We start from the raw sequence: 20185 nt of genomic DNA on the forward strand, positions 1-20185 counted from the left end.
TAACTGCCACACTGATATAGGAATTAAATTATTGTATTTGTTTTATTTCTAGAATGGTGTTCTTGTAGAATTTGAGTATTTTCAATCTGGAAGTCTTCCTCCAAAGTTGACTGACCTCTCTACATCTCCAGAACTGAACAACAATATTGTATGTTTATTTATAATTGTTTGCATTATCATAACAATTTTTTTAATTTTCAAATATAAGATCAGTACAGTTGTTTTACTTATTATATTTATAAATTAAGAAAAAAAAAATCATTGTATTGTGAAACTTTGTTGTGTGTATTTAAACCATTTAATTGGTTAACATTGGTTTGAAGAATAAACATTTTGGTATTTACTTGTCCATAGTTTTGATGGGTCCAATCTTTAAAGGTGTGCTATTCTTTAGCAAAAGGCTAGAAAGTTAAAACCTCTTTAATTATTTTCAGCATAATTCTGATATGAACCTGAGATATCTTAATTACTTCTGGCAGAATAAAATACTTAGTAATGCTATAAAACAGTTCTGTCATTTATAAAATTGCCATAATACCTGAGATATTGTTTTAGAAGAATAAGAATGAAGAATTATCCAGGTGCAGTTAGATGAATTGGGTCTGTCCTTGGATAACATTGCTGTATTCACTGGTCGGCCCATCCCACCATGGCTTCTTACAGTTCCCAGTTGTGACCTATCTTTAAGTCATCTGAGAAAAGTAGACACTCCTGATTAGAAATACTGTCTGCTATTTGCTGAACATCTTTCAAACCATCCTTCCATTCCTATTCATACAGATGGTTCGAAATCAAATGACTGTGTGGACTCTGCTATGGTTTGTTGTGGTTCGGTGGTTGCATGCAGAATCCCCTCTATAGCTTCTGTGTTCACTGCTGAACTGTATGCCATTTCTCTTGCCCTAAATCACACAGGAAGCTAAGCAGTACTCAAACTGCACTATTTATACTGATTCGCTTAGTTCTCTGCTGACCCTGGAATCGCTTCACGTTGGTATACACCCTGTACTTGCTGATATTCAAAACCTACTGGCCCATTTCTCTTTAACATCTACTTCTATCCAGTTTTTCTGGATATTGGGCTACATTGGTATTTGCAGGAAAGAGCTCACTGACACTGCATCTAAGTCTATCTGCCCTGGCACTATCACATCTATTCCTCTCCTATACATGGACTATGGTCCTGTATCCAAGGCTCGGCTTCATGCCAGCTGGCAGTCAACTTGGAGTGTTCAACACGAAAACAAGCTTTTCCAAATAAAACCCTACATTGGACTTTGGCTGTCTTGCTTTTGTAGGGATCGAAAAGAGGAAGTTGTTCTGACTAGACTACGCATTGGTCATAGTTTTTAAACTCATTGTTTTCTTTTATCTTGGATTGATGCACCAATGTATTGTCTGTGTAACACTCAGACCACAATATAAGCCACATTTTACTTTCTTGTCATCATTACGATATACAACGACGGCACCATTTTAAACATGTTCTGTCTCAAGGTTTGTCCATAATGTTAGACAGTGTTATTAGTGACAGCAACACTGTCCACCTTGGTAATGTTTTTAGTTTTTTAATTTTTAATTAATCTTTTTAATGTCATTTAAGTTTTGTAATTTATACCTTACACCTTTTTAATGTGGCTCCCTTTCAAAAATTACAGTTCATCTAATTTGATTTGAAAATTAGAAACTGGCCGTAACATTAAATAACTCAAAACCAGGACTGGAAAGCGCAAAGCTACATTATGGGCTATTTATGTTGTTTTCATTATGGAACTGGTAACCTTATTTTTGTCATAAGTTCACAGACTTCCTGCTGAGCCACTTTGGGGTAGATGCAATATATTTACAAGTGTTGAGGTTAAAGAAACTAGTAAAATATGTTTGTATTTTTTTTAAAACCTGAAGAAGCAAGGTGCTGTAACTTCATTGTAGTATCAGTCATATTTGCAAGTGATTTATTAAATCTCTGTAAAATATTTTATTCTGTGAAACTTTCCTATCTCTGTTCATTCTTCTGTTGCCACTGATAAAACAATGGAGCATGAAAATTGTGACAGTTTGTTATGTTTTTGCATTACTCTAAACTTCAATTTATAGATTTGTATTTTAAAATGTTTGCTATTAGTAAGGTTTACATTGCATCGTATATTTAGGGGATTTTACTTTTTTACCTGTTATAACACATAGTATGAAGAACTGATTAAATGAGTTGTGTAAATTTACTCATTCTGCATTTAAAGTGTACACTGTGACTTCAGTAGTAATTGATAATAGTAATTCTAATATTGTTTGTATTTTTGAAATTTTCTATCTTATGTTAAAAGGGGCTGTGTAACAAACAATCATATGAATCTGTAAATATCCTTGTGCATAGATAAACCTAGACAATATGTATAAAAATTGGATAGGGGTCTATGTGGATTGCTTAGATAATTCTTGTGTTAGAATAATAAACAAACAAAGATATAAAACAGCTAGGTTGAGAACAAGATTGAAACATGATGCATATATGGCAAGTATCCATCAAATCAGAGATTTGTTAGCTACTGTGACTACAGGGAAAAGATAAATTATTATCCAGACTGATAAAAAAAGAACATTAGAAAGAAATTAAACTGTATATTAATCAAATATAATTAAAGACATTTACTGAAAAATAAATGAGAAAATTATCCTATGCATAAGAAACATTCTTATCACAATAGCAAGAGAAGGACAGCAAAAACTTTAAATAACTTCAAAATTTCCCTGACATTAATAACGTAGTGTGGGCATATATTTTAAATTCTTCCAAATTGCCTGACATTGACAGGGGCATACAGACTAAAATTTGAATTTATTCAAAATTTGCTTCACATTGACAGGGAAGTGTAGACTTGCATTTGAATTTATTCAAAACTTGTCTGACATTAACAGGAAGGTACAGACTTACATTTGAATTTATTTAAAACTTGTTTCACATTGACAAGTAAGTGTAAGCTTACATTTGAATTTATTCAAAACTTGCCTGACATTAGTAGGGAAGTTTAGACTTACATTTCAATTTCTTCAAAACTTGCCTGACATTGACTGGGAAGTCTAGATTCTCCTTTGAAATTGTTTTACACTTTTTTCTGTAACCAAGTATATACAAATAGAAACATTAAACTTGTGGACCAGGTACCTTCCATTGACACAAGTATTCATAACCATTATTTTCAAAGAAATGAAGACTTTCTTTTAGTGTAAGTAATCTCAAAGTGTTGAAGTGAAGATAACTAGTTTAAAGTGTGAAAGATGTTGTTAGGTTAATGTAGAAACTCAAAACTGATGAGTGAGTTAGAATTGTTTTGTGTTTTCAATGTTGGAAGATAATCTATGTTTAAATTTACCAATTTAACTCAAATATTACATCCTGAAAGAGTGAGTACATATTTGGTTTTTCTGCAAGAAAAAGTATCTTGTATATGTAAAGTAAATTACATTAGCTAACTGCCTATACAGTATAACTATCAAAGCCATGCATATATATATAATATTTGTAGCTATACATTTCAGTTAATTTACACTTTAACATAATTCATTTATCTGTTTTTGAAAAAAGTAGAAACATATATATGATTTCTCTTGGGTTTTTGAATGAAAGGATGGGTACTTCCTTTGATTTGCATATGAATGTTTTGTTGATGTATAGAGTAAATTTAGATTCTTTTCACTGTAGCAGTGACATTCCATTGATACTGTTTATTTTAAACATAAGGCAGTAGAAACTTCATATATTAAAGTTGTTTGCAAATGAAGAGCACCTCTGTTGAATGAATCAATGTTTACAGTACAGAGTGGAATATGATAATTTGTAGATATACATTATATCTTTTAGTCAGATAATGTAACACACAGTTAACTTATGTCTTTTAGTTTATTCAAGACTGTCCATGTACACCCATCACTGTCAAGAAAAAAAATAACAAAACTAAAATTAAACCTTCCCTAATTTATGAGTACATCATCAGTTCCTCTCTTAAACTCTTGTTTGGTGTCAGCCTACACTACTGCTTATGGTAATTTATTCCATAAGTTAATAACCTTATGAGGCTACTGCTCATATTAATTAATTCCATAAGCTAATAACAGTGTAAGCTTACTGCTCATGGTAATTCATTCCATAAGCTAATAACCTTATGAGGCTACTGCTCATGTTAGTTAATTTTATAGGCAAATAAAAATGTAAGGTTACTGCTCATGGTAATTCATTCCATAAGCTAATAACCTTATAAGGCTACTGCTCATGTTAGTTAATTCTATAGGCAAATAAAAATGTAAGGTTACTGCTTATGGTAATTCATTCCATAAGCTAATAACCATGTAAGAAGAAACTGTTTTAATTGGAAGGCAATTTGTCTTTTCCAAATCATAAAATTGTACACTACCATATTCTGTCATCTTCAAAATACAGCACAAGGAAATAACAGGCCCTTGACTGCATTGATCCTCTAAATAATCTTGTAAACTTCAGCGTAGTTACTGCTTACCATGTATTTTTAAGGAAAGAATTGCTAAGGATATTAACTTCCTTCCACAAGATAATTTTCTATTCCTGGGCTCATCTTAGAAACCCTACTCTGAATCCTATATTTCATTAAATAAGGAGAATTGTAAGTGAAGCCTGACTAGGGAATTGTATAAAGAGGTAATTGCTTCTTTTGATACATCGTATAAATACATGCTTAGATACGAGTAACATGACATTGTAATTTCATTTTCTTGAGGGTCAGAATGCAGGGAATAGACTTGAAGAACCAAACAGCTGCTTGTGTTTTATACATGATATTATGTAACTTGTCCATTTCAGGTTGTGGGTTTTACATAATCATCACAATATTGTAACTCTTCTTGTCTTTTCTCTCTTCTTTTATTGTCTTCCTACACTTGATTTTTAAGACAGGATTTTTTTTAACAACTTTGCACTACCTTGCTTCCTTCCAGTGGTTTTACTTTTTTATTCACTCTCTTTTAATACTAGATTCTGTGTTTTCCACCTCTTATTGTTTTTATATTTGTCGAGTATTGGAAACTTATAATTACTCTTGTCTCTGATTCTGTATATAAATGCTTTAATGTATACTTGTTTTCTCTTGATAGATATTTTCTCTTTTATTTTGAGTTTGGCTTAGATATCATATTATGCCAGTATTTTGATTTATTTTGGTACAAACAAACTTCTTTGTTCCTTTTTTCATTGTTTTCCTTGTAAAGTTTTATTTTTATATCAAATTTTTACTTGGATGTTGTCTCAGTCTTTCAGTGTTTTGTTTTTTATTTATCAAATATTTTAGAGATTTTAAAACTTTGCTAGTTTCCAATTGTTTCATATCAACATTTTCTACATTATGGTTCATTCCACTCATATTTCTTTGTTCTACAGAGTGCTGGTCTTGATTCTCTTTCTCTGTTATATTGTACATTTTGACATTTTGTTTTCATCACTTATCTTATTCATCTGTCTAAGGCTGTTTTTTCCATAGCACCAAATGTTACAAATTACTAAATCATTTTCCTGTATTCAAAGGTTTCAGTAAGGGCCATTTTATGTGGATCACCATCTTTTATAATATATCCTTAGTTTATAGTTACCCTTCCTTCTAAAGTTGAAAATATTCTTTTCTTTCATATTAATTTACATGTCATCAGAATAAACTTTCATTTGAAATAATTTACATTTTATTCAAACAAGCTATAAAAAATATTCATTAACATAATCTTAGTTTTTATTCCCAGGTTTTACAGTTTTTTATCATACCCACATTATCTAAATCCTGTCTTCATTCTGTATAATCATACTTAATTGCTTACTTGTGATCCTTTTTTTTAATATTCTGCATTTTATTGTGATTTTCAAGATCTGTTTTGGTAAACCCAAGTTTTTCATCTGTTTCAACGTTTTAGTAAACTCCAGTTTGAACTAACTTCCTGTTTCTTCCAAGAGTTTGGCTCCATTGAAGCTCATTATCGTGAAATGTCTATAGTGGTTTTCTTGGTTTTAAGGGTTACTTTTATTTATCAGTATTTTTTAACAATATATTTACCTTGTTATTTTTTATTTCCAACTCCTCTGAGAATATGACTTTCATTTTGATCCAATGGATTCTGTACTACTTATGGGTTTCTTTTGAGGTTCATCTAGTATTTAAGACATTTCTCTGATTACATAATTATGTTACAACATTTTCTAATGTAAGTCTTCAATTTCTTCATTTAAGACCATGTTAGGAAGAAACATTTTGGCATTTGAAAGAAAGCATCATCTGTAGTGTTGAACAGTATTGGTAAAGCAAGGAGGTGAAGAAGAAATTTCAGCAGAAAAAAACAGGCTACTCCATAATTGGCTACTAGTTGCATACTGAAGGTAGTGAAGAAAATTACCCATTAGTTTACTAGAAGTAATCCAAGTTTATTGCTGTTGAAGTAAAATAGAAACACACATTAGGATCAACACAAACGAAGTAAAAGCCATATTCCTGAATTTCTTCCTAAACACAAAGCCAAATGAAAGATCAGCTGTTGAATGCTGTATGAGAAGTATCGAACGTATGACAGATATGTGCCTGTTTTAACACAGAATGAAGTATGCATGTTTAATTATCTGTAACAGAGTATGGCAGTTTTTTATCATCTTCTGAAAGATGCGTGATTTCAAACATAGTACAGTGCACATTGCAAAATGTTTTGAAAGTGATTTATGGTGGTTGTAGGCTACATGTATAAAGGTAAATTAAACTTTAGGAGGGCCAAGGAAAATGGTAGTGAACTCTGAACTAATGTACTGACACAAGGAAATATGATCTTTGTATGGACTAGACAGCAACTAGCTGTGGCTCCAACAAGTAAAATATTTTCATTTTCAAGGATAATAGAGAACCTCTTTGTTCATCTAGATCATCCCATTTTCTACTCATACGTATTTCAAATTACACCAAGTAACCCTGATTCTTATTTCTAACACTAATTTTCAAATACTTATCTGGTCTCATTTTAAACTGCTTTAATGATGCATCCTCTACCATACCTGAATGCAAGCTATATTATAGTTACTACTGTGTTATAAAATTAACATGCCTTAACCAGAGTCATACACGAGCTCTCCATATTTTGAACTTGTGCCCTGTAATTTTACAGCTTTGAAATGTTTTGAAAACATCATTTGTGGTTATGGATTTTAAATATGTAACAATCTTAAGAGCTTTAACCGTATATCCCCAATCTATTTTTTGTAAAGAGTGAAAACATTTTAAAAGAGTTCAAATTGTATCTAAATCTGGAAAAATGCTGTAAGGCTTTTGTCAAACCCTCTCCAACAGTTTAACATAGCTTCTTAAATAAAGTAACCAGAATATTCCATATGAGGTCTAAACAACAGTTTAACATACTTCCTTAAATAAAGTAAACAGAATATTGCATACAAGGTCTAACCAACAGTTTAACATACCTCCTTAAATAAAGTAAGCAGAATAATCAATATGTGATATAACCAACAATTCAACATACTTCCTTAAATAAAGTAGACAGAATATTCCTTATGAGAATTAACCAACAGTTCAACACACCTCCTTAATTAAAGTATATAAAATATTCCTACTAGGTTTAATCACACTTTAGACAGTGAATTTGTTTTCAGTAATTCTGTGATGTAACCTGAAATCTTGCTTGCTCTATTTTTAACCAACATAATTCTCTAGAAGGCTTTGGAGAACTTTTAATAACTAAGCTCGGATCTTTTTTCACTTCAATCTCACCTTGAACTCTCCATGCAAGGTTATTAGAATAATTGATGTTATGATAACCAGTATGAAAGTGAAAGATATTCAGTTGTATGTTCAAGTCAGTATAGTGTTCTTTGACATGAAATACGTACAAATAGACATTCATACTATTCCATTTGTTGACACCTCCCAGGTTATCAGAAGTCATCATCCATGCGTGGTTGACAGACTTTGGAAAGCACATATAGGAAGACAACATTTATCTTAAGAATGTATATTGAAGTTTCTCACAGACTGTGCTTGATAGTCCTTAACCAGCCTCATCACATAAATATTATTTGTGGTAAAAGAAGTAAGGGCTAGACAGTCACATTTGTACTCCCATAGATTTTCAACATCCATATTTACTTGCCTGCCTGGTACGAATATACTCATGGTTAGTCTTTTATCACCATTGTTATTATCTTATTGGCTACTTGATCATGTTATCCATCTTACTAACATCACCATTTCTTCTTGCAGCCATTGTATCCTTTTCTAAAATATTCTGTTATCTAACATGTGGAAGAATTTATACCTTTTTTCAATAGTGGATAAGAACAGATTATAAGGTTTGCTATACTAAACAAAATATAAATGTGCTGTAAGAAGTGTGATTTTACCATTTATTTCTTACTAATGTTGTTATAAATCATTAGCTAAAATTAGAAATTAATGCTTTGTAATGTGGATTTTAAATACTGGGTTTGAAGTTTTCAGGAACTACATCTGTTTAGAGTATTGTACAGTTTACGAGCAGGTTAGCTCAACCAAAGCTGTATTAGAACTGATCACTCTGTGCAGTTCTTCTCAGCATAGAATTATTGGAAGCTCCATATGTAGCCAATTACATGAATGGAACAAAGATTATAAGATAAACATGTAAGATTTGATCTTATTGGAGTTTAGATCTGTAGTTTATAAAACTGTTCTTATTTCTGATGAATATTTAATTGCATGCATCAGTATTTAATTAGCTGTACAAGGGCTAAATGCCTATACTACCTAAAACTTCCTGAAAACAAACTAATGTCAAATAGCAAAACTAAACCTGAGGTTATTTTTTACACCATTTGATATCAATCAATGTATAAGTTTCAACTACAGGAATTTAATGGATTTTTCATGTTAAACATCAATACTGACTCAGTTCTAACTTATACAGGTCAAAACGAGTTTTAATGTAATAATGGAAAGATATTTCAGTTGTACAATTTTTTTCAATGGTTATATAAAAAAAACATTTAGTTTCTTCTTCACATAGGTGTAGATATGTCATTGTAGCATAAGTAAATTGGTAACATTAGCTTATGACGTACACATACATGAGAAAAACCATTCTTTGGTTGTTGATTAGTGATTAGAAGCAGCAAAGGTGAAAGAATTAGCTACATATACAATGTTGAATATTCTGTATGTACAGTTTCTCTCCAGCAGAATATACATGAAACAAAACTTTATTTTTCAGTGATGATAACCTATATGTACTTTAAATAACAAACTGAAAAGTTAAAACAGTGATGCATCCTACAGAAAATAACATCCAGATTTACCTGTATTTTACCACTGGATAAGAAAAGGTTTTGAAATATGTAACAGGTTGTAACCCTAACCACACTTTTTTCCTGGGTAAATTTACCAATGTTTTAAAATCTAGGTCCAATATGCTGTGATAACTTGTTTCTGGCAGCTAAGGGACATGTGATGATTCTCTTTGATAAATACAAAACTTATCTGTTTTTATGTACAGTTATTTTTAACTGCAACCAAAGTAAAGTTTTAAAGTGAATAAATGAGCAAAACTATTATCTACTGAGGGAGCTCTTATCAAGGCATTAAAGATGTAGCTATCTAATCTTGTATACAACTCAGTAAATTATCAGTTTAACTTTCTGTACACATAGTTCTTCTTTTGTTTTTACAATGATTAAATTAAATTTTATTTTGATTAAAATACTCAAAACATATGTTTTACTTACTTTAAACATAAGTATGCCGTAGGTACTAATAGCACTAATAGTTTTAAAATTTGGATTTAAGTATAAGTTGTTTCACCTGTTTTAAATAATTTAAAATATTGTATTATTAATTCATCTAGAGTGGTAGATGCTTTTTTATCTATAAAAAATATAGATATGTGGATTTTTGTTAGTTGGAATTGGTGATCATACATCTTTATTGATTTTAATATCTGTTTTTAGTGATATAGAAGTTTTAGGATTTAACAACTGACTAAGCTCTTGAAAGCTTATTGTTAGATACAAGATTTTGTTCAACAACAAATAATATTTATAACTGCAAATATTAATGTACTTCTAAATAACACTGCTGCTAACATAACTGTAGATTTAGTTGCTGTAATTTACACATTTTCAAAATCTTTAATAGCAAAACGAAAAACACACAAAGAAAAAGAATTTACAATCAATATTTCAAATCCTTCGTGAAAAAGAACCAAAAACATCCCTTTTTCAATAAAGATGTTTTCATTTTGTTCTGTATCTAAGAATTATTAATTTTAATATAAATATATAGGATAAAAGGAAGTTGAACCTTAATCATGATGGTAAGTGTATACACTATTTTTCTAACTCAAATATGAAGTCATTCAATTTTACATGACTTATAAGTACATGAAACATTCAAGCCTGTAATCATTTCAGTAACCATTGCTGAAGAAGAGATATGGACATGTTCATCAGTTTTTATGTCTATGCTTTTTAATAGCATACTTGGCTGTACTGTAAAGAAGAGAATGGAAGAAGAGGATTTAAAAATATTACGATACCTTTAAAATAGGGTGCTTTTGTTTTTATTAATGTATGAGAAAAATCATTCAAAGAAGTTCAGATTATATTATGTTAACTAATAGTTTAAGATAATCGGTCGTCAACCTGCCATACTGATTTCTAATTTTGTTATATATGGCTTTGCTTTCTTTGTGTGTATGTGTTGGGAAAATGAAATTGAAAAAAAAACAAAAACATATTCAGACTTTACAAAATTGGAGCAAATCAACAATGATTTCATTCCAAAATCTAACTAAGCAATTTGATATCTTTATTTCACCTCACTAGCAACTACTATGTTGTCAAAACTAAAGATAGAAATCACATTACTTACACTGATGTTTGTTATAATTAAATTGTATAGGTTCCATAGGAATATGGTATTAATAATACATGTTATTTACTTACAGATAACTACATGTCGAGTGAAAAGTGAAGGGCTGAGATTTAAAATTCTTACTACTCGCAAAGTTGGACAAGATATGACTTCAGTTCATTATGACTTAAGCATAGAAAGGCTAGAAGGAAAAGTCAGTGGATATGAGTATCATATTAGAAATTGTTTTTTATTTTAGCTCTGTTCTATCACTTGATTATTGGTTTGCATGTATCGTAATAATATATTCTCTATATCTGAAAATGTGTCATAGAGTTACATTATACATTGAACAGTGATTTTCCTGCTAAATATTCAGTGTGTGTGTGTATACATATATAAGTGTGTTAGAATAACATAATGTTCTGAGTCATTACTATTAGACTTTTGTGGAAAGTATAATAGTCAAGTGTTTGCTGGAATGACTAGAAATATGTCACTTGTAATTTGATGGTTACTATAATAAAGCCTTACTTTTAGCAACATATTTCAAAAAGTTAGTATGTGGAAAGAATATGTATGCAACAGTTATTCAGCTGTTGACTAACCCAGATTTTAAAGTTGTCTTTTTCTAACTACTGTGTGAGCCACATAATAAGTATAGATTGATATGTCTGTTATTTTTAAAAGCAAATGTAGTGAATGCAGATTACTATCTTATGACAAGCAAAAATATACATTTAGTATATGTGTGTCTGTTTCTAGATATGCTGATACTTTGCATGCATTTTACGAAATGCTATATGTAAAAACTTTCACTTTCCCAGATTGTATGTGCTCTGTATAATTTAAAATGTATTTTTCTTCATAGAAGGTAGCAGTTTCAAAATCTTTACAATCATGAGCAGCAGTTGATACTTTCCAAAAATAGCAACCTTTCCATTTCCCTGTACATATTTTACACCTATTCCTTTGTGCAATTTTGATACATACTATTTCATATACCCTTGTTTAACATCTTAAAAACCCTTATAACTCCTTTCAGAAGAGCATTTTAAACTTTATTATAATACTGCAGAATGTCTGAAAGTGTTTTATTGTGTTTATCAGAAAAGATTAAAGTATCCCTTGCTTAATATGGTAAATAATTTCTTCATTACTTCAAGCTAGAGGGCAAATGGTTAAAAATTTGAGCCTCTTTTGTCTTTCATATCTAAATAAATTTTATAAGCATATATCGTTTTTTTTTTATAGTTACATAGTTTTTTATATGTTTGAAAGTAATTACCTTAATTCATTTAAAGAACAATAAAACAAACATTTTGATTCTGGGCCCTCTAGTGGTAGTGTTTATACAGTGTCTAGCAAAGGATATAAAATCTACATCAAACTAGCTAGAAGTAATCTCGGGCGTTACGTTGTACTTTAATACATGTACCTTGTACACTAAAATCCCATTCAGATTAAGTATACTGTAAGACAATAAAAAAAAAATCTTGAGTCCAAATGAGTTTCATTGTGTAAAAATGTACAGATAAGCAAAAATACACAAGAACACAAACATGAGTGTACTAGTTTTTTTAACCTGCTAAGTTTTGAGTATACTGTATTATGCATCTGTTAGCTTTGCATGTAAATTTACATTATACATGAAAATCACCATTCAAATAAAATTTAAGTGAAATATCCATAAAGAAACATGTACATATACTGTATCTACTTTAAATCTTCTTTGTTTATAATAATGCATAGAAGTGCAGTATTTTGAGATTTATAGAAGCGAGTTGACATTCATATTATGAGATTGTCTATTTCATAACATAACTCTGTTCATGAAGAAATTATAGTTGCTAAAATAGCTCATTTTGATCATGAAAAAGTACTTAGTTAACCTTTAAACTAATTTAGTGTTTTCATGCTGTTCACTAGTGTATTTTTATAAATACGTTTTGTGGTGTTCTTACAATGAACACTAACTTTCCCAGATTTAATGAATTCACTTGAAATATTAAGTGGGTCAGATAAAAGTTCCTCTTTTGTGGCTATTCAAACTTGATGTTCAGAAAGTGAAAAAGAAAAAGATATTTTGTCCTGATATAAGGAACAGTCTTTTCAATGAATATCCCCATTATTATCTGCATTTCTTGCAGTTGTGCCCTCACCAAGAAGAAAGTTTACTTCTTTGTTGGCATAATCTTTGTGTCCAGATATATGTTTGACAATGTATACCTAAAAGAGGTATAGAATATTTCAACTTCCATGTTATTGAAACAGTAATTATAACATTTAGAATAATTTGTTTAGTTAGGGAGCAATCTTTAAAATTTTGATGTGTTGTAATTTGTGAAAAACTAAAGTTACAAATTTCTCTGCATAATAAATGTGATCACCTCATAGACATTTTTATTTATGTTGCAAATGTATTAATGATATAGTTATCAAAATACACATGAAATATAGAAGTGAACCTAAAAACAATAGATAACAACTTAATATCCCTTGTAAATTGGAGTTAAATGATAAAATATTCAGACATATTTTTTATTTTCAGTTGAAAGCATTGGCTAACACAGAAGAACTTCTTTTCATAGTCAGTTTTTTGGACAGACCAGACATCAAACTGACTTTAAAGCCTTCTTTTGGATCACCAGTAAGTTTATTAGCGAGTTTTGTGGACAGACCAGACATCAAACTAACTTTAAAATCTTCTTACAAATCACCAGTAAGAAGCACACATGGTTATTCCTGTTATTAAGTTAACTTGAACACCTATATATAAATATGCATATTATTTTGATTTCCCTATTAATCTAATGTGACTTATATTTCTGTTATACTCTTAAAATGGTCTTACAACTGAATGTAGATTGTTCAGGCTTTATGAGTACATAAGAAAAAGTAACTTTGAACTTCTGAGTATAAGATTCTACATTTGATTTGCAACTATCTTATTAAGTTACTATAGAAAAACTCGTAATAATGTTTTTTTTTTAAATCTACCTTTTATTTAGCTGCGGTATGATATCTTTATAAATTCAGTTGTAAAGTATGAATTAATCATATTGCAACCAGAATAAAACAAATTACAAATCTGTTAGCACTGTACTTGATCAGATTATTATTTTATCACCACTGTGAGAAAAATTAGATTTATTCTACAAGCTTTACAAAATGTAACTTTGTAAAGAAATATCCCAATCTGTAAGTCAGATTCAGATATAAAAAAGCAAAATTTTTAATATCAAAATCATAAAATAATGATAGTAACAGTAAAGAATCAAGAAAAAAAAAGAACCACAAGAATTAAAACATAATTTCTAAGATTATTAAAAACAAAAATATATTAGAAAATTCTCCAAAAAATTGTTAACTTATAAATATTGATCAAATAAGTATTTGCTATAATATATTTAAAGTCAAATATCTTGAATATCACAGTTTCACAAGTTTCTAACCTTACACCTCTCTCATCCTCTTTGTCACCTCTCATTTGCATTAGCACCTCAGTGTGGATTCCTGTATGTAGTGAGGGGACCTCCCAGGGAAGGTTCTGTTCTTTCAGTTTACCTCCAGTTTATCTGTTTAATAAGTTAGTTCTAGCTTTGATCCACCGCGCTGTGAACATAATTACTTGTACAGGATACCCTGCACTCTTGTGGCATTTATTGAATCGCAGACTGTGATTGGTTTAGTCAGAAGTTTTAAATTTGTATTTTTTGTCGATTTAATTTGATGCTCATTTTCCGAAGTAACCTTTATCTAGGAGCTGATAAGACTAATATAAGAAGTACGTGTCTTAGCATTGGAAACGTAGCATTAGCACCTCAGTGTGGATTCCTGTATGTAGTGAGGGGACCTCCCAGGGAAGGTTCTGTTCTTTCAGTTTACCTCCTCTAGGATCTAAACATCAACCCACGTGTTTGCGACCATTAACACGCCACTTTGGCCTTGAATTCCTATAGATGCGCAGCTTTTGAGTCCACTTGGACTAGAGTGCACCAAATACTAGTGTTGGATGTTCTCAACAGGTGTTGTGGACATTGTATCTGATGCTGGTGTTTGGGTATAGTGCTCACGAAACCCTGGCGTTGCTCCAGTGTCCTTGTTTGACATTGTAGTGTGTCCTCTCATAGGGTTCCATGGTGGGTGTGGTCAGTGGGCACCAAAATTTCCCTTTCTTCATTATGGATACTCCAATTAAAAATCATAATAAAATAGTGATAAAACAGTCTATAGGTAAATGACCACACCTTGAAGATTATGAGCAGCAATCCTCACCATCTGTACCACCTGTTGTTCCTCATTTTATTATATTGCATTCATTTTCAGACAAACTTCTAGGGCCAATGCTTCCCTTTTTCATTCAGAAGGGACTAGAGGGACTTGCTGATTCTTCAGAGTCAGTAAAGAAGCTTCGACCTGGTGACATATTGGTGGCAAGGTCCATGATGCGTACGAGTGTGAAACGGACCCTCATTGCATCAATTGCAATGACTCTTACCCATTCTATTTTCGTTCTTGCCCTAAATGGTTGGAAGAAAAAGAGGTGCAGTGTTTGAAAACGATTCGTAACATTACTTATCCTGAGGCTCGAAACTTGCTGTCCACCACCTTCTCTCAGATATATGCTGCTGCACTTCATTCCACAACTACAGTAGGAGTGCAGACAGATCTCTCTGTGCCTCCAAAAGAATTGTTCTTCAAACAAATGAAAATACTTTTCACCTCCATGGTTAAAAAAAGTTGATGAATCAACTTCAACACCCATCTCTGTCCCTTACATACATTCCAACAAACCCCAAGATTCACATCCTTTGGTTCCAGGTACAGGCATTTCCTGGATACATCTTCTTCTCCCACCCCAAGATGCAAAACAATCATTCAATGACGTTCACAGTCTCTGGAATCCCGTTCTAATAGCGAAGATCTGCCCTACTGACCCAGGGCAGGATCCATGGAGGTCGATATACCTCTCTCAAATAAGGACAGTAAGAAAGAAAGACGTGGTAGAAAACAGAAGGGTTCTCCACCCAATTCACCCACACGTAAATAAAAATGGCCACCTTGGCACAATGGAACCGTCAAGATCTACGTTCTAATCTGGATGACATCAAAACACTGATTGCTTCCTACCACGCTATATGTCTTTCCTGAAACATTTCTGAAACTTGCCGACACAGTCACCTTTTGCTGTTTTTCTTTGTACAGAAATAACAGGCTGTATGAGTGTTTGGAGGGGTAGCACTGTTGGTTTATCAACACGTGCCCACCTTTTTTTGCAACTCGACACACCCTTGGAGGCCCTAGCCATCCATGTTTCTTGGGTCATACCATCACTGTTTTTTCTCTCTACCTGTAGCCTGGAGGTACCTATGATCAATCAAACTTTGATGCCCTCATTCAACAGTTGCCTTCTCCCTTTTTAATCCTGGGGGACTTTAATGAACATCATCCCCTCTGAGGATGTGCTGATATTGATAGGAGGGGTCGCTCTGTAGAGCGTATGCTCTCTGATCACAACCTTTCTCTTTTCAATACTGGTTCTTCTACTTATTTTCATGCACCTAGTCAGTCTTTTACTGCTGTTGATCTCTCAATTTGCTCCCCTTCATTATTCTCCCATTTTATATGGAGGGTTGACAATAGTTCATGAGGCAGTGATAATTTTCCTATAATTATGAGAAAGACTGGCTGTGGTTGATGCCACCCGACCTGTGTGCCCCGGTGGAATCTGGATTAGACAAACTGGCCCTCTTTCACTGCTCTCGCAAAATTTGATCCTGCCATCGTCTGTAATACATCAATAGACGACTGTGTGGCAGCAGTAACTGACTGTATTATACAAGCAGCTGCTCAATGTATTCCTAAAACCTTGGCACGTTTTCCACTATATCCTCGTCCTTGGTGGAATCCTGCCTGCTACATGGCACGGATGGCTCAAAAGCAGGCCTGGGATACTTTCCTTAGATATCCCACACTCTTGAACCGCATTGCTTTCCAGCAGGCCCATGCACATGCTCGATAGGTAAGACATCCAAGCCAGAAGGAATCTTGGATTAAGTTCACAACTAGATTATCTTCTACCACCAGTTCCAAAATCCTGTGGGACAAGATTCGAAAGGTCAGTGGGCAATATAATTCTCTCCCCCTCTTGATCTTGCTTTCTGATGGCCAGGAAGTAGCTGATACCCAGAACATCACCGATACTCTAGGTGAAAGCTTTTGCCAGGTATCTAGCATTTCTGCTTCTTTTTCTACCTTCTTAACCATCAAGCCTCAGGCAGAACAATCACCTCTTTCAATTTGTGCTGATTGTCTCAATGACTATAATCATTTCTTTACACTTTATCGGTCTGGCAATACATCGGTTGGACCTGATGATGTACACTATGACATGCTGCGCTATCTATCTCGTGATTCTCTTCTGATTGTTTTTAACCAGATTTGGCAGGAGAATGTTTTCCTGATGCCTGGTGCCAGGCTATTATTTTACCTTTCTCTAAGCCTGGGAAAGATCCCAAGATTCTACCATCCAATTGCTTTGACGAACTGTCTCTGTAAGACCTTAAAGAGGATGGTTAATGCTCGTCTTGTTTGGTTCCTCGAATCAAACAACCTCCTCTCACCCATCCATTGTAGGTTCTGATGACAGCTCTCCTCCGTGGACCACTTGATTTGACTTCAAATGCCAGTCAGAGAAGTCTTTCTCAAAGGACAACATCTTGTATCAATATTCTTTGACATTGAGAAGGCTTATGATACAACATGGAGTTATGGCATTTTGCGAGACCTCCATACATTTGGGTTACGTGGCCATTTGCCCATTTTTATTAAAAAAATTTTAATGGACAGGAGATTCCAAGTTCGTGTGGTTTCAACACTTTCACGTTCTTTCCTACAGGAACATGGAGTCCCTCAGGGCTGTGTTTTGAGTGTCACACTTTTCAGTATAAAAATTAAGGCCATCACTGAATAACTACCTCACTGTTGCAAATTGGCTTGTGAGGTATATTGAGCAGCAGCTACAGACTGCCCTCAATTGTTTACTGAAGTGGACCACAGCAAAATGCTTTAACTTCTCTCTCTCTAAAACTGTTTGCATCAACTTTTGCTGCCTGATCCTGAACTCCGTATCGGTGAAGTTGTGCTGCCTTTGGTTCCTGAGACAAAATTCTTGGGGCTTATCTTTGACCGTAAGCTGACCTTTATACCACACATCAAGCAGCTACAAGTCAAATGTACAAGAGCACTGAACATCCTCCGTGTTCTCTCTTCCACCACTTTGGGAGCAGATGGATGTTCTATGCTAAAGATATATTGTTTTCTTATTTGACTGAAACTCAACTATGGACCACTGGTTTATGGCTCTGCCAGACCCTCGGCTTAAAGATGCTGGACCCCATTTATCATCAAGGACCTCAGCTCTACACTGGGGTTTTCCACACCTTCCCAGTTCAGAGCTTATACATAGAGTCTCATGAACCTTCTTTGCACCTCTGTCTTTTGCAACTGTCTTTACTATGTGCTTTGAAACTTCGTTCCGTACCAAAGCATCCCACCTGGAGTTCTGTTTTCCTTCCTCCATGGACCATACTTTTTCAGAACAGATGGTCTGCCATTGCTCATTTCGGTCTTCATATCCAGGAGCAGTTGGATGAATTGGATCTGTTCTTGGATAGCATTGCTGTATCCACTGGTCAGCCCATCCAACCATGGCTTATTACAGTTCCCTGTTGTGACCTATCTTTAAGTCATTTGAGAAAAGTAGACACTCCTGATTCAAAATACTGTCTGCTATTTGCTGAACATCTTTCGAACCATCCTTCCATTCCTACTTATACAGATGGTTCAAAATTGGGTGACTGGGTGGGCTCTGCTATGGTTTATTGTGGTTCGGTGGTTGCACTCAGAATTCTCTCAGTAGCTTCTGTGTTCACTACTGAACTGTATGCCATTTCTCTTGCCCTGGATCACATATAAGGAAAGCAGTACTTGAATTGCACTATTTATACTGACTCACTTCGTACTCTACTGGCCCCAGGAATCGCTACACGTTAGTTCACACCCTGTTCTCGCCAATATTGAAAACTGACTGGCCTATTTCTCTTTAAAATCTACTTCTATCCATTTTTTCTGAATACCTGGTCACGTTGGTATTTGCAGGAATGAGCTCGCTGACACCGCAGCTTAGTCTATTTGCTCTGGCACTATCACCGCTGTGCCTATTCCATACATGGACTGTGGTACTATATTCAAGTCTTAGCTCCGAACCAGTTGGCAGTAAACTTGGAGTGAGCAACGCAAAAACAAGCTTTTCCAAATAAAACCCTATATTGGACTGTGGCCGTCTTGCTTCCATAAGGATCGGAAAGAGGAAATTGTTCTAACTAGACTACGCATTGGTCAAAGTTTTTTAACTCGTCATTTTCTTTTATCTGGAACTGATGCACCAGTGTGTAATTTGTGTAACACTCAGATCACAATAAGCCACATTTTACTTTCTTGCCATCATTACGACTCTCAACAAGGGCACCATTTTAAACCTGTTCTGTCCCTAGGTTTGTCCATGACGTTAGACAGTGTTATTGGTGATGGTGTCACTGTCCACCTTGGTAATGTTTTTAGTTTTTTAAAGGCCATTAAAGTTTTTTAATTTATTCATTACACCTTTTTTAACGTGGCTGCCTTTTAAAAATCACAGTTCATCTAGTTGATTTGAAATTAGAAACTGGCTGTAACATTAAGTAACTCGAAACCAGGACCAGAACTCAAAATCATTACGACTCTCAACAAGGGCACCATTTTAAACCTGTTCTGTCCCTAGGTTTGTCCATGACGTTAGACAGTATTATTGATGATGGTGTCAATGTCCACCTTGGTAATGTTTTTAGTTTTTTAAAGGCCATTAATCTTTTTAATGCCATTAAAGTTTTTTAATTTATTCATTACACCTTTTTTAATGTGGCTCCCTTTTAAAAATCACAGTTCATCTAGTTGATTTGAAATTAGAAACTGGCTGTAACATTAAATAACTCGAAACCAAGACTGGAAAGGCCAACTTCAGGTGACTAACGCTGCTGTTTGAACTACCCATTAGTCATCCTGGTGAGTTATTATTATAATTTTCCTACACATTTTTTAAAACCTTTTTTATTACTTTCCTTTTTGAAAATGGCCATAACATCAAATAACTTGGAACCAGGACTGGAAATGCCAACTTCAGGTGACTGATGGTGGGTTTTGTACTTACCTCTTAGTCTTCCTGGTGAGTTATGATAATTACAGTTATGCTACAGAAAGTC

The 20185-nt window shown here is 33.3% G+C and overlaps 1 protein-coding gene across 6 annotated transcripts in view; it reads left to right on the forward strand.

Moving 5' to 3' along the window:
- The window catches only part of LOC143257584 (uncharacterized), an 81643-nt gene that overhangs the window by 3026 nt on the left and 58432 nt on the right, over positions 1–20185 (forward strand). For all 6 annotated transcript variants that reach the window (XR_013031947.1, XR_013031948.1, XM_076516488.1 and 3 more), the window contains exons 2-4: positions 53–148; positions 10978–11097; positions 13435–13533. Coding sequence is in view for 4 of the 6 variants with exons in the window: in XM_076516488.1 (XP_076372603.1) it covers positions 53–148; positions 10978–11097; positions 13435–13533 (315 nt within the window). In the remaining 2 variants the exon portion in view is untranslated. The remainder of the gene's footprint in view (positions 1–52; positions 149–10977; positions 11098–13434; positions 13534–20185) is intronic.

Source organism: Tachypleus tridentatus, chromosome 7, assembly GCF_004210375.1.
Source record: "Tachypleus tridentatus isolate NWPU-2018 chromosome 7, ASM421037v1, whole genome shotgun sequence".
Lineage (NCBI taxonomy): Eukaryota > Metazoa > Arthropoda > Merostomata > Xiphosura > Limulidae > Tachypleus > Tachypleus tridentatus.